General features: G+C 57.0%; 3 protein-coding genes across 3 annotated transcripts; 2 read left to right on the top strand and 1 right to left on the bottom strand.

The window, feature by feature from the left end:
- Positions 1-175: 175 nt before the first annotated feature.
- INS49_006558 (uncharacterized protein) lies at positions 176-3,590 on the bottom strand (the record flags this gene model as incomplete). Its single annotated transcript, XM_043167329.1, has 3 exons — positions 176-558; positions 631-3,409; positions 3,528-3,590. 3 exons carry the CDS (start codon positions 3,588-3,590, stop codon positions 176-178), a joined length of 3,225 nt encoding a protein of 1,074 aa, XP_043028473.1.
- Positions 3,591-4,266: 676 nt separating this feature from the next.
- On the top strand, positions 4,267-5,966 carry INS49_006557 (uncharacterized protein; the record flags this gene model as incomplete). The annotated part of the gene is made up of 4 exons (XM_043167328.1): positions 4,267-4,572; positions 4,647-5,195; positions 5,332-5,820; positions 5,883-5,966. The coding sequence occupies 4 exons, from the start codon at positions 4,267-4,269 to the stop codon at positions 5,964-5,966; spliced, it is 1,428 nt and encodes a 475-aa protein (XP_043028472.1).
- Positions 5,967-9,459: 3,493 nt separating this feature from the next.
- INS49_006556 (uncharacterized protein) lies at positions 9,460-12,698 on the top strand (the record flags this gene model as incomplete). The annotated part of the gene is made up of 3 exons (XM_043167327.1): positions 9,460-10,280; positions 11,464-11,854; positions 11,949-12,698. The coding sequence occupies 3 exons, from the start codon at positions 9,460-9,462 to the stop codon at positions 12,696-12,698; spliced, it is 1,962 nt and encodes a 653-aa protein (XP_043028471.1).
- Between the last annotated feature and the right edge of the window lie 536 nt (positions 12,699-13,234).

The following is a 13,234-nucleotide window of genomic DNA, read 5'->3' as shown; positions in this document are numbered from 1 at the left end:
CTAAGTTCTGAGAAAAACCAAATTCTGCTCCCGTGATGCTATGCCTCTCACTCCCAGCGTGAACTATCTAGACCTCGGGACTCTGCATGATCCCCACCATGACTCTATCTTGTGAATTATATGTTGACAACTTGCGTCCAAAGGCCTGACATGCACCGGCAGCTCCTCAGCCAGCCTACCTCTTCAAGGTCTTCTGCTTCTCCGCGCTGAGCGCCACCGTCCTCCCCTCGACTAGCATACCCTTCTTCCGCCTCACCTTGTCCATGTACCGCTTGGCGACGTTCTCCTTGTCGCCAAACTCGCCCAGGTCCTCCATCTGCTCCTCCGTGAAGGGCACCCAGAAGGGGTCCTCGTCGAGGACCTCGAAGCCGGTGAAGATGAGCTGCGGCTGCGCGGCGCCCGAGGTGCGCTTGCGCATGTCGTCCGCGAAGCCGAAGGACTCGGCCACGGGGAGCAGGGACTGGATCGTGAAGAAGGGCGTGCCCTCGTTCATGGCCTCGGACAGGACGCGGCCCCGGCGGCGGGTCAGGACGTCGTAGACGCGGCCCAGGACCTCGGCTGTTGGGAGGGAGGGATCTTGGTTAGCTTGTGCTCAGGTGATTCTGGTGAGGGGGAAGGGGTACAACTTACTGCTTGCTTGGATCTCGCACGAGTACATTGCCAGCATCAACCGCGGCGACCAGTCCAAAAAGCCCTTGTGTATGGACTGCTGTACCGTCTTGAGTACCTCACCGGTCAGACGGCCGAGATTCTCCCGGGCTGAGGTGTCGCCGTCGCTGTTGATAGCTACGTCTTCGATAAACACGGCGATGCCCTGTACTGGTTCTCGGCACAGGGGCCCCTGGGCAGTGGCGAGTTGGAAGCCATACGTGATCTTGTCGGTAAGATGGTGGCCACGTAGCTCTTCGTTGCCTTCTAGGCGGGCCTCATGGCTCTTGTCAGTTTCAAAAGCCTTGGGCAAGCACCCCTCCTTCGTTGCGTCGATCAGCAAGTTGGGACCCGTGCGCCGTGGGCCAAATGCTGCTATGGAATCGACAATATTCTTGAATGGCTCCCGTCCCTTGCCCGACTCTAGAAGGGTCTTGAGCTGGTTCTTGAGATCCTCTGGAGAGAGGAATTTCGTTCCTATTATGTCTGCATCGTCATCGATGCTTTGTTGGTCGCTGTCGATTTCATCTGGAGTCTCGTTCCCAGCTGCCTCGGAACCATTGGTCCCCCATTTCTTAGAATGGAGATTCTTGATGGCACCGGCGTTCTTGTTGAGGAAGTCTGTGACCTCGGATGGCAGGGGCCGTACTCTCAACGTAAGGGTGACCTGCTTGGAGCTTGTGGTCCCAACCACAGCGCCTCGGCCGAGCTCCTTGTTGACCGGGGGCCTCATTTCCTCGGCACGCACGATCGTCTCCTTGTATGGCACGATCGGCTCGCCTGCCTGTATCTCACATCGAGCAAAACGCTCCTGGAGATCCCTCAGGCACCGCTCAAGATGCAACTCGCCTGCTGTGACCAGTACGTGCTCACCGCTCGAAAATTGCTCGTACTCGGCGCACGCGTCAGCCTGAACAAGAAGCCTCAGACCCTCGATCATCTTGTCGAGGTCGTACGGATTTGCTGGCTCCAATGCGACTCTGACAATCGGTTTGCCGGCCATGTTCGCGACACCGGCCAGGTTCACAGCGCCGTCGAGCTGAGAGCACAAGGTCCCTGACTTCAGAATGCCCGACCCGTCGAGGCCGCCGATACCGAACACGACTCCAGCTGGAACACTGTCGAGGCTTTCGAGGTTTCGTCCCATGAGCATGTACAGCGCGGTCACGGTGACCTTCTTCGGAACAGGTGGATGCTGCGGGTTTGCCGGTGTGAACTTCGGCGGTATGACATAGATTTCGTCTCCAACTGACAGGGTGCCAGAGTATATCCGCGCGAAGCCGATAAGATGTTCAGGGTCGACAGTCTCTTCCTCAGCTTGTGTTTCTTGTTCATCCTCCAGGGTTGCACTGTCCAACGCCACAGCGAGCGCGTCGACGGGGCCGCGGTTCTCAACAGCAGCCTGAGCTCGAGCGGCCTCCGCCCGCTTCTTCCGCGCAAGTTCTCTCGCTTCCTCGGGGCTGAGCTGCCCACGCCGCTTGTTGTGTGGAAGCTCACTCTCGGGTATTGAGACCATCTTGCTCACGTACGCGACCACCGGGTCAGACTTGGAGTGCTTGAAGTTGACCATTGCGTCGCGGACTTCCGGCGCGACGTGGTCTCCTCCAGGCGAATCATCAAGTAGTTCCGGTAACCTGTCTGCTTGAGCGCTTCGAGGTGACGGCAAAGACTCGATCACCGAGACGAGCAACGCCACTGAGAGTGGAAGCCACGCTGAGACCACGGCCGAAAGAAGGGTTCGAGGGTCTCTCGAGTTAATAACGTGACGAGGAATGGTGATGTTAAGTGATTTGGTGATCTTTTCGAGCAATGCTGGGTCTCCCTTTCCACTGTCGCCGCCAGTAGTGGCGGCGTACACGGCCCATACCTGCTCCAGGACAAGCTGAACAAATAGAGGCTTCATGTTCCGTCCTTTCAGGTGCTTACGCCCCAACACCTTCTTGGTTTTGGGGTCCAGATAAAAGTCTCCCCATAGGACCTTCTCCAGCACGCTGCGTTTGATTCCCAGCTTCTTTTCGTAAAGTCCAGCAAATTGCCGGACGGTAAAGGCCCAGCCGTCAACAGCACTGCCGAAGATGACGTTGTTCTTTTCAGGGGCGAAGTAGAGCTCCTCGTCGTCTCTTTCTTCGAACTGAAGGTCACCGGACTCAGTCTGCTGGTCTGACAGCTGAGGACCCTTGGCAACAGCCGCCTGGACTCTCTCGTCAATCCTCTCCCGCCAGTTGAGATCCTCCTCCATCCTCTCGCCTTGGAAGAAGCTTCCCAACACGGCGTTGACCTGCTCCAGGAGTTTGCTCAGGTGAACATAAGCCTCGTTCGGTGTCATTTTGAGCTCGGTGATGAGTCGATCCATTTTGTTAATCACCAACAACGGCTTCAGCTTTTCCTCCCATGTCTGACGCAGGACCGTTACTGTCTGGCTGCACACGCCCTCGACGGCGTCGACCAGAACGACGGCTCCATCACACAAACGAGACGCAGTGGAGACCTCACTGCTGAAGTCAATATGGCCTGGTGAGTCGATCAGGTTGACGAGGTACTCTTTGGGTTCCGGGGTGGCGTCAGGGCTTGATCTCCGCAGCATGCTGAAGTAGAGCGATATTGCCGAAGACTCCATGGTAATCCCCCGCTCCTGCTCGTCTGGCCTCGAGTCCAGGTAGCGTACCTTGCCGGCCAGCTTTGGTGAGATGATACCATTTGTGGCGAGAAGGGCATCAGTGAGTGATGTCTTGCCATGATCGACGTGTGCGAGTATACATATCTAAGACATGGTCAGAAACGCTCTACCACGATCTGCCTCTTGAGGCCGGCTATCTCGGTCCCAGGTACATCGACTGGGAGACATCTCTCTTCCTTCACTTGGGCGTCGACACACTTACGTTGCGAATATCATCTGGCTGCTGCTGGAGTTTTGCCAGCTGCTCTGGGCTGACGACAGGCATTTTGGTATCCTAAAAAGAAAAGAACAACAGCGGTATGGGATATGAAGGAATGAGACCGAGCAGAGACTGTGACAAAGATCAAAGATTCTAAGATTATCAGGCGTTCATCTGTAAATAAGTAGGTGCAATTAGTCAAAACTTGGTCGCCATTTTGAGGTGCAAGATATTATTCAGAATGAGCCATCCTGCCTCGTGCTGAGCCAGTGAAAAGTCATGGTGGGGCTGAATTGTTAGCAACTTCCCGCCTAGTCATGCACGTTTACTAACACCTATACCGTCTAGTGGCAGTTACGAGTGGCGGATGAATGGCGGGGCACTCGAGGCCTGCACAGAGACTGTGAAAGGAGGAAAGGGCTCGTTCGATATCCCTTCGACAAAAGAGTCTGCCATCTCTGCCCTAAACATTGTCCATTCAAGAGGAGCATCGGATCCGACCCGCCCATACTGCGCACCTCTCGAAAGCCCATCTGGGTCCTCTAACCCCAGCAGACTCAGCCAAGTCGCAGCCCAACTGCCGCGTTGCATTCACTTACCGGGGACTTGCGTTTACGGCGGCGTGTCTTGGTCGGGTAGCCCACAAAGATCCGATTTTTACCAAACTCCGCGCGAAATCTCAGCAACAAGCTGCCGCGGACGCGATCTCTCTGCCCCACACCAGCCTACGATATCCGCCAAGATGGCCACCTTCCAGAATGGCGCAGCTCCTGCGCGAGTTCTCGATGATAGCGATGTGGAGGAGGAAGCCCTGGTCGCCGACTACCAGGAGCAGGTCCAGTATGAGGACGGGGCCGATCTCTCCCAGGTCAACTCCTTGACCATGGCCCAGCAGACCGACGATATCCAGTCACGACTTGCCGCCGCCGCCCAGCCCCTCGACTTCGCCGCCCCCCTCGAGGTCAAGTTCCAGAGCTACGACTCCTACTGCAGTCTGTTCCACTTCATCCTCAACTCTGAGGGCCCCGTTGACCTCGAGCCCCCATCTGTGAGCAACCTGCCCCACACCAACCCGCCCACCTGGTCACGGGCAAGGACCGCGAGGCTGACCTGCAGACATAGTATTACTGGGCTTGGGATGTCATCGACGAGTTCATCTACCAGTTCAACTCCTTCTCCTCCTACCGTATGCGAATCGCAAGACAGGCCAACAACGAGGAGGAGATCCAGAACCTGCGCGAGAACCCCAACACGTGGGGTTGCTACAGCGTCCTCAACGTGCTCTACTCCCTGATCCAGCGGTCCAACATCCTGGAGCAGCTGGCTGCCGGACGTCGCAATGAGGACCCCATGGCAGTTGCCGGCGAGTACGGAACCAAGAGCCTCTACCGCATGCTAGGGTACTTCTCCATCATCGGCCTGCTGCGCGTCCACTGCCTTCTTGGCGACTTCAGCCTCGCCCTCAAGACTCTCGACGACATCGAGCTCAACAAGAAGGCCATGTTCGCCCGTGTCATGGCTGCCCACTTCACGACCTACTACTATGTTGGTTTCTCCTACATGATGATGCGCCGCTACGCCGACGCCATCCGCATGTTCAGCCACATCCTCGTCTATGTTTCGCGGACCAAGCAATTCCAGAAGAGTGCCCAGTACGATTCTATCACCAAGGTCAGCACTATTCTTTCTCTTGTTTTCGAAGGTACGGGTGAGGTCACCAGTGTGGCCGGGATGCCCAGATAATAATCGTGGTGTAATCGTCTTTCTGGGCTTTTTGGGGCTGTGTAATTCTAACGCATTCGAATAGAAAAACGACCAGATGCTCGCCCTGATCGCCATCTGCGTCGCCTTCCAGCCTACTCGTCTGGACGACACCATCCACACGGCGCTGCGCGAGAAGTACGGTGACCAGCTGCTTAAGCTGCAGCGCGGTGGACCTGAGTCCCTGCCCATCTTCGAGGAGCTCTTCCGCAACGCTTGCCCCAAGTTCATCTCCCCTGTTCCCCCAGACTTCGACAACCCGGAGTCCAACATCGACCCCATCGAGCACCACCTGTCCATCTTCATGGATGAGGTCAAGACCAACATGTGGAGCCCCACTGTCAAGTCCTACCTGCGTCTTTACACCACCATGGATCTCAAGAAGCTGGCCGGCTTCCTCGACGTCCAGCCCGAGGAGCTTCGGTCATGGCTTCTTGTTACGAAGCAGCGAACCAAGCAGCTGAGGTGGACAGAGCGCGGTCTCCTCGACGGCGAGTTGATCAACGTCAGCGACTTGGACTACGCTATGCAAGGTGTAAGCATTATACGCGATTTTATTCCCCGCGATGATCCAGTATGGCTAATGACAATCTCTAGGACCTGATCCACGTGTCGGAAGCCAAGGTCGGTCGCAAGCTTGTGGACTGGTACCTGCGTAATCTTTCCCGCACTTACGCGTGAGCGTGGTCGATACCCTAAGGATTAGGATTTTGAAGAGTGGCCGTTTGTGTGATTTGGAAATCGCGGATGAGACAGGTCTCTGCATTGCACAGGCGTTCCGGACATAGGGGGACCCAAAGGAGGGCGCAGGAAGCAGCAAAATGCTCCTGACGAATGAAGATGCCCATCGAGGTGGGCCGAAAGGCTGACGTCCTGTGGGACGAAGTTGGAAGCCCACAGACAGCCACACCATGTGGGAGAGGTTCCTCAAAATCTTGGCGGCGTGCGTTGATTTGGTAATGATGCACTCCCCGGCAGATGCCGTCGTTTCTGAGTGTCAAGTCCTTGACCGCCTCGGGCGCGGAGACCATGACGAGCTAGAAAGATAGAGGACTTGGCAATACCGAACGAAAGTCATGTGAGGTTGGGAACAGGTGCTACCCGCCTGCCTGTCCAAACTGTCGTGTGTTGGAACTGATTCAGCGTTGTACTGCGAATGTATGATCTTACTTGAGCGCCCGACATTAAGCACCGAGCATCCTTCAAGATGTGAGTGCCGCCGGGGTCCCAAAATCACGCTAATAGGCCACAGAAGAGACACATCGAGAGGCCGCCCACCAATGACGCCGTGCCGAACGACGTCGTCCTCACAAGCACAACCGGTGATAAATGATACTGCCGTCCCCAGCCTGCATATGCCAAGCCTCAAGTAGCTGGGACTTATTTCCGTTCTGTTTAGATCTGCAGCCGTCCAGGAAGCTGGCTCGTCTTCCGGTCGGACTTATAGAAATTACGAGAACAAGGTTCGGCCGGGGGCAGGTAAGCACTGTCGTAGAAACGGCAGGTCCTGTGTTACCAGCAAGCACATCACGTCCTGAAGACAGCAACGCAAGCTCCAGCTCGGCCGAGCAGATTGTAGAGTGTACTCAAGTACAAGCGGTTGGTGAGCCGTGTGGGGGGAGGCAACGCTACAACGCCCGCCCACCACCACCACCGTCATCCTGCAGGACCAAAGCTAGGTGACTACGGACACGGGATTGGCCGTGATGGTGGGAAAGGGAGGAGCTATCTCATCTCATTTCCACCACAATCATTATTAATATTGTTGCCGCGCGGTGGTGTTATCTAATAACCAGGGCGGGAACTGGTGGTGGCCCATGTCCCTGCTGGCGAGCGGCTTGCCGAGATGCCAGGAAAAGGGAGCACCCGCGGGCGAAGTCTTGACCCTGGCTGCCCTGACCGGGTGCTCGGGAGGGCTGTGGTGCTATCAAGCGGACACGACGTCGAGCCTGCCCAATGGATAGGTCGGGGGATTATATAGAAAGTCTCGCGAGATGTGATCCACCCTGAGGAGCCACATGTCTCTACCCGTACCACAATCGCCGAAGTCCCAGTCGCAGAAGAGATTCCCAAATTGCGCCCCTCCCCCCCATATCTGGATAATGTACTTGGCGTGCTTGCGATCTTCCTCACATATGCCAGGGGTGACATGCCGTCCAGCCGGCATACCGCCCTCTCCAGAACGTCCAGAGACGGCCCCAGAGGGCCGCAGAGGGCCCAGACAACAGCCGGACGGGTGAAGATGGAGACTCGAGAGGGCCCCACACGCACACCGGGGCGCGCACGATCTTCTGGCTGCGTGCGTCACCAAACATTGCCAAACACGTCGAGGCTCCTGGGTCCCCGAGGACGGGAGGCAGGATCTCCGTCCTGGGGCGCTACCCTTCTTGGCTGAGAAACGGATCGCCTTGGCCTCCGCCGGCAGCTGGCATCAGCCTGGGGGGCCAGCACGAGGGCGGCACGAGGGGTTACCGTAAGATGGGGGGTGATGAGGCACAGGACCGGCCGTGTTGGACTGGCGCATTGATTTGAGCAGCCGAGCTGTCGTGTGCGGTGCTGGCATGCTGGGCCAGATGCAACACCATCCGGGCTCTCCCACAGGCTTAGCAGCCACCAAGGTGGGCTGCGAGAGCGAAAGAGAGTCAAGAACCTGGGACGGGCCAAGAGGCCAAGTCCTGCACTGGGTGCGACGGCGCTGTCTGGAGGTGGCCGATTCCTGGGGAAGCCTACTATAGCTGAAGGAGCAGGACGGGTATGGACGATGTTTCTGAGGCAGTGCGGTACGTACCCCGGCCGAGACGTCTCTCTTGTCCTGGTCTGCTTGGTCTGTCGCTGGGCTGCGTGCACGCGCAGCCAAGCAAGTAGACCAACTACCTAGACAGACCACCTATACCTATGCCTTCTGCCTATACCTGCCCGGACTACCATACATCTCATGGGATGTCATGTCATGTTATGTTTACCTGATCTGCGCAGATGTGCCACAAGACTCGTATGAATAGAGCAGTCGACCGCTGCTCTGGGAGAATGAGACAGGTCCCCGCCAAGTGTTTCTTTTTCCACTCCGTCCTGGAGTCGAACGGACGGGAGAACAGACAATAGGAGGCAAAACCACCCTACCCAGGCCATGCACAGGGCGTGGTCAGAGCTTCGTGCTTCGTTTTCTTGGCCCCCCTTTCCCATCTTCTTTCCGCCCTGCCAGCTCTGCATGTGCTGCGCAGGTGGATTTGTCTTGCCTTGTCTGTCTTGCCTTGCCGTTTTCTGCTGCTGCCAACACGCCCAACACCGCACACCGAGGCAGCACTGCCCAGTTGCCCGCCCAACTTCAAATTTGTGCGCCTTCCCACCCAGGCAGGCGCGCAAACGCAGCACCGTCATCTGTTGACTTTGCACACAGAAAGCAAGCAACCACCCATTCCTGCAGCGCCCGTCGTTGCGTTCCACGCCCAGCCAGCTACGGAGTCTGGGCTCCTGGCAGGCCAAGAATTCTCCTGTTACTGTTGTGTGTTGCAGGGGGAAGTAGACTGTTTGCAGGAGCAGTCCCTTCCCACAACACAACCAACCACCAACCAGCCTCGTCCCTGTCGCCGCTCCCTTCCTGGCGCAAACCCAATTTACACTCGCAGCAGAGTCGCATTTGTTATTTCACAGCTCAGGCCGGCGGCAGCTCCGTCAGCAGCTCTACATAGAGTGCACTTCTGGCGAGTCTGAGAGCCTGGGAGCCCGAGAGCCTCAGTGGTGAGGTCTACCTTGGGTACAACAACTCGACTCGTCACCTGCCCGCCCGCTCATCACAATCAGATCACGCATAAACCCGCCAGCCAAGCTTCAACGGCACCAACCTGCAAACCTTATAGGAGCTGCTCAGCCTCCGCCACTGGGGCCCTTTCTCCTTGAGCAGCCAGGTACACGAGCTTGGGAGAGTCATCACCAACCACGGCCTGACCCTCTGGGCCAAATTACCAATAACCCATCGCTGCCCGACAGGAGAACGAGAGGACCCATGGTCGCTAAAACCAACACCCAGCCCCAGACCTCGACCGTGACCTCGACCCCTACATCAGCCTCGGTAGCATCTACTACAAAGCTAGAGCCTAGCTCTTCCAACGCCCATTCGGCACCCCTGTCTCACACCAGATGCATACGCGTTCCTGGACTTGTCTGCCAACCTGTGATGGAGGCCACCAAAGCCCTGGCCCAGAGACTCAGTCTACGGCGACGAGGTTCACGATGGAGAGACAGGAGATGGAGCGCCACCAAGTCGGCAGCCGGAGACACCCCTGCTCCTGCTTCTGGCGCTGGTGATCCACCTGTGAGGAAGGCGACCGCGCCCACACCGGCGCCTGCGCCAGCAGCCACAACCACAACCACAACCACAACCACAACCACCACTACCCCAACCGAGTCTGATCCTGTAGATGTGACGACGGCCGAACCCAAGAGGGAGACTGCTTCGAGCCCACTTCAAACCGATGAGGCCATCCCAAGCCCAGGCTCGGGCATATCGCCGACCACCATCATCACGCAACCGCAGCCCCGGTCACCGAAGCAGACGGAGCACAGCGGAGACCCGCTGAAGAACTCTGGCGAGCGCGTCACTGACTCCGTCACGGAAATCGAGTACTTCCCAAATGTAGCGACGCCGGACACGCATAACGAGGATACTAGCCCTGCAGAAGACGCCCAAACCAGCAAGATCACGTTCGCCATACCGACCAAGGGCCCAAAGGAAGACGAGAGCGGCCAGGACACAGGCCGACAATCCGACGAAGTCGAAACCGTTACCTCGAGCGCTTCTCCCTCGACCGCCGTCAGCCCCAGAGAGTCTCAAGACGACTACGACGAGGATGCCGGGCGCTCGAGTACGCTGAGTGGAATCAGCGGGAACGGATCACGGCAGTCGAGCATCAACTCGGTGGCGTTTCAGTTGCCCAACATGTCGCTGCCGCAGGGTCGCACGAGGCAGCACAAGAACTCTCCGCCGCCACTATCAAGGTGAGTCAGGTCCAGCTTCTTTGGCAACTTAACCTGTTTCGTAAACACATATCATCCACTCCCCTTTGAACTTTGAAGAGACCCTCATGTTTTGTGTGTCCCGGGGAGATGTGGGTGGGCGCAGTGCATCTGCGTGCTTGTGCCTCGAGTGCTACCCGGGTGCACAGCAATGTTGCACGTTGTGTGTACGGGAGAAGAATGCCGCAGGAGTCAGCAGATGGAGAAAGAGTCGAACAGGGGCTTGCGATTGCAGGTCCGGCCAGACTTGAGCTGCTCTGTTACACACGCCCATCTGCCGCACCAGAGAGCTCCACAGCGCACCAGAGGATCGCTGTTCCTGGTTTCCGCCGGTCGAGATCCCAACCACTTATTTCCAAGCTCTCCAGGCGGGGAAGCTTTCTTCAATGCGTGCCTCCTCCGCAGAACCCACCAGGCTGCCAGGCTATGAAATCATGCCCGGCAGGCGTCGCTACCATCTCGCCCCATCTTGACGCAGAGTGCTGCCCAATTTTGCCAGCCGTGGGCGCGGGATGCTCATCCACTCGAGTCCTGGGTGCGGGCTGTCCTGCTGCGATTGTGCCCAAGGCCGAGGCCAAGGGAGCCAGCCTCTCGTCATTTACTACCTACTTTCTCGCACGCCGCGGCGGCTACCCCACCATGCCCATCACCCCGCTTCGTGCAAAGTTGCTCCTCTCTTTCCCACTCTCCCAGCCCGCCAAGAGGGTCCGGGGCCCCCCCTTTTCAGTCAAGTGGCTTCCCTCGAGGCTGCCCAAGACCGTCAGAGTTAGTTACCAAGAGCAAGCCTGGAGCGCTGCCCGGCGATAACAAGTGGGGAGGAATCCTGTAGCATGCACATGCACACACTTCGTACTTGGCCGGGCAGTACTGCTACCATACTTTCGCGGGCTGCCTCGTCAGGGGGCTGAGCATTGCCGACACTGTCACTGTCTCTACCACAAGCGCCCGTCATCATCACTTTTCCGCAAGTCACTGCGCTGCAGAAGAAGCCTTGTCTGCTTGCGCGGCAAACCACATTGCAGCCCTTGAAGCCTTTGCGAACCGTGACGCTTGCACATTCCTCGAAAAGCAGTCACATTCATTGGGCAATTTGCGTCACGCGCGCACCATTCGCCAACACCCAGGCCGCAAACATGGCATCGCTGACCGAAGACGGCTCCCACAGGTTTCGAAAGCATGTAACTTTCAACAACGTGCAGATCGGCGAACCTACGAAAAACAATTTCCCCTCGTATACTCTGGTCGTGCGCCACCTCGGTTTCTATTCGAAGCGACGCTCACGGACCTTCATGGTCGGTATCGACGACCATCAATACTCCGACGAGGCTCTGCAGTGGCTGTTTGACAAGTTTGTTGAAGATGGCGACGAGATCATCTGTGTGCGGGTTGTTGAGAAAGACGTCCGCCAGCTCGAGACCGACAGGAGAATACAAGACTTCCAACAGGAGGCCAATGCTGAGGTAGAAAGGATCAAGGCCAAGAGCGGCGACGGCAAGGCCATTAGTATCGTCCTTGAGTACGCTGTGGGTAAGCTCCACTCGACGTTTCAACGCCTGGTACGTTCCTCTCCCGTTCCTCAAGCGCATTCTCTAGTCATTCAGCATGGTCTGCCTAACCCTTGTGCCCGCTTTGACTGACCCTGGCGAGCAGATACAACTACACCAGCCTAGCATGTTGATTGTCGGCACAAGAGGACGAACCCTGGGGGGATTCCAGGGGCTCATGGCCACGCGAAACTCGTTTTCAAAGTACTGTCTGCAGTACTGCCCAGTACCGGTCGTGGTTGTCAGGCCCGACGAAAAGAGACAGAAAAAGAAGGGCAAGCGTGATGCGGACCCGGAGAAACAGAGCTACCGACAGATGCTGCAGTCGAATCATGGGATCCATGAGGCAGATAGCGATGCTGCCAGTAACTGGGGAATCGAGTCCAAGTTGACTGCCGACGAGGAGGCCGGAAAGGTGGCGAGGGCGATGGGGTTGCCAGCCAAGTTTGATCCAACCTTGAAGCCATTCAAGAAAGCGGAGCGGCAGCGCAGCTCCCTGAGCCAGATCAGCCAGGTCACCAGTACGGAGGAGCCCGGACGGCTTATATCAACTCCAACAATGACACCGACTGTCAGCGCGGCGAACAGCGAAGACGAAGGCAGCGGAGACGAGGACGAGGACGGAGAGGGTGAGTTTGAGGTCACCAGTGGGGCACAGCTGCTCAAGGCGCAGAGGAAAGAGCTCGAGGAGAAGCAGAAGGAACAAGAGAAGAAGGACCGCCTGCACAAGATGGAGGTTGGAGAGGCGGCAGCGTTGCTGAAGCACAAACCCGGCGAGGAGGAAGATGACGACGACGATGACGATGAAGACGATGAAGATGGCGGAGGTGCCATCAGGGCAACGTCACCGGAGTGAGCATCATCATGGGGTTGTGCCTCGTGGGGCTCGATCCACGGGCAACATTCTCTACATTCCCTTTTGTCCCTCTCACGCTACATCGTCCGCGAGAGGAGTTCTGGTTTGATTCCTCATGAGCAAGGAGTTGCAGGGTCACTAAGCACCTAGAGCGGACACTTCAAAAGGGCAAGTCATATCACTCGGCAGAGTTTGGGGAGTTTATGGAATAACTGCTTCCGCGAATCGTCACATGTCAGGTGTTCACAGTCACCACTGGGTTTTGGTAGCATTTCTTTTTCTCCGGAAGGCTCTTTAGCTATTACCGAGGAACTCCAATCAATCAGTCAATAAAACAATAAAACCATAAATCACGTGGCACTCAATTAATCAATCGCCGGTTACAGGCGTGGCGGGATTCCGTTTTGAGACAGCTTCGTGTGCTGATTGATAGCCGACCTCGGCAACAGGCCTCGGATCTGCATGGTTCAGAGTGGCTGGGATAAGGGTACTCGATAATAATTGGTCATCCACAAGCCATGAATACTATGATTGCT

This window comes from Diaporthe citri (assembly GCF_014595645.1).
Source record: "Diaporthe citri strain NFHF-8-4 chromosome Unknown scaffold_2, whole genome shotgun sequence".
Taxonomy (NCBI): Eukaryota; Fungi; Ascomycota; class Sordariomycetes; order Diaporthales; family Diaporthaceae; genus Diaporthe; species Diaporthe citri.
The sequence above is the reverse complement of the archived record's forward strand: the minus strand, read 5'-3'. Positions and strand labels throughout refer to the sequence as shown.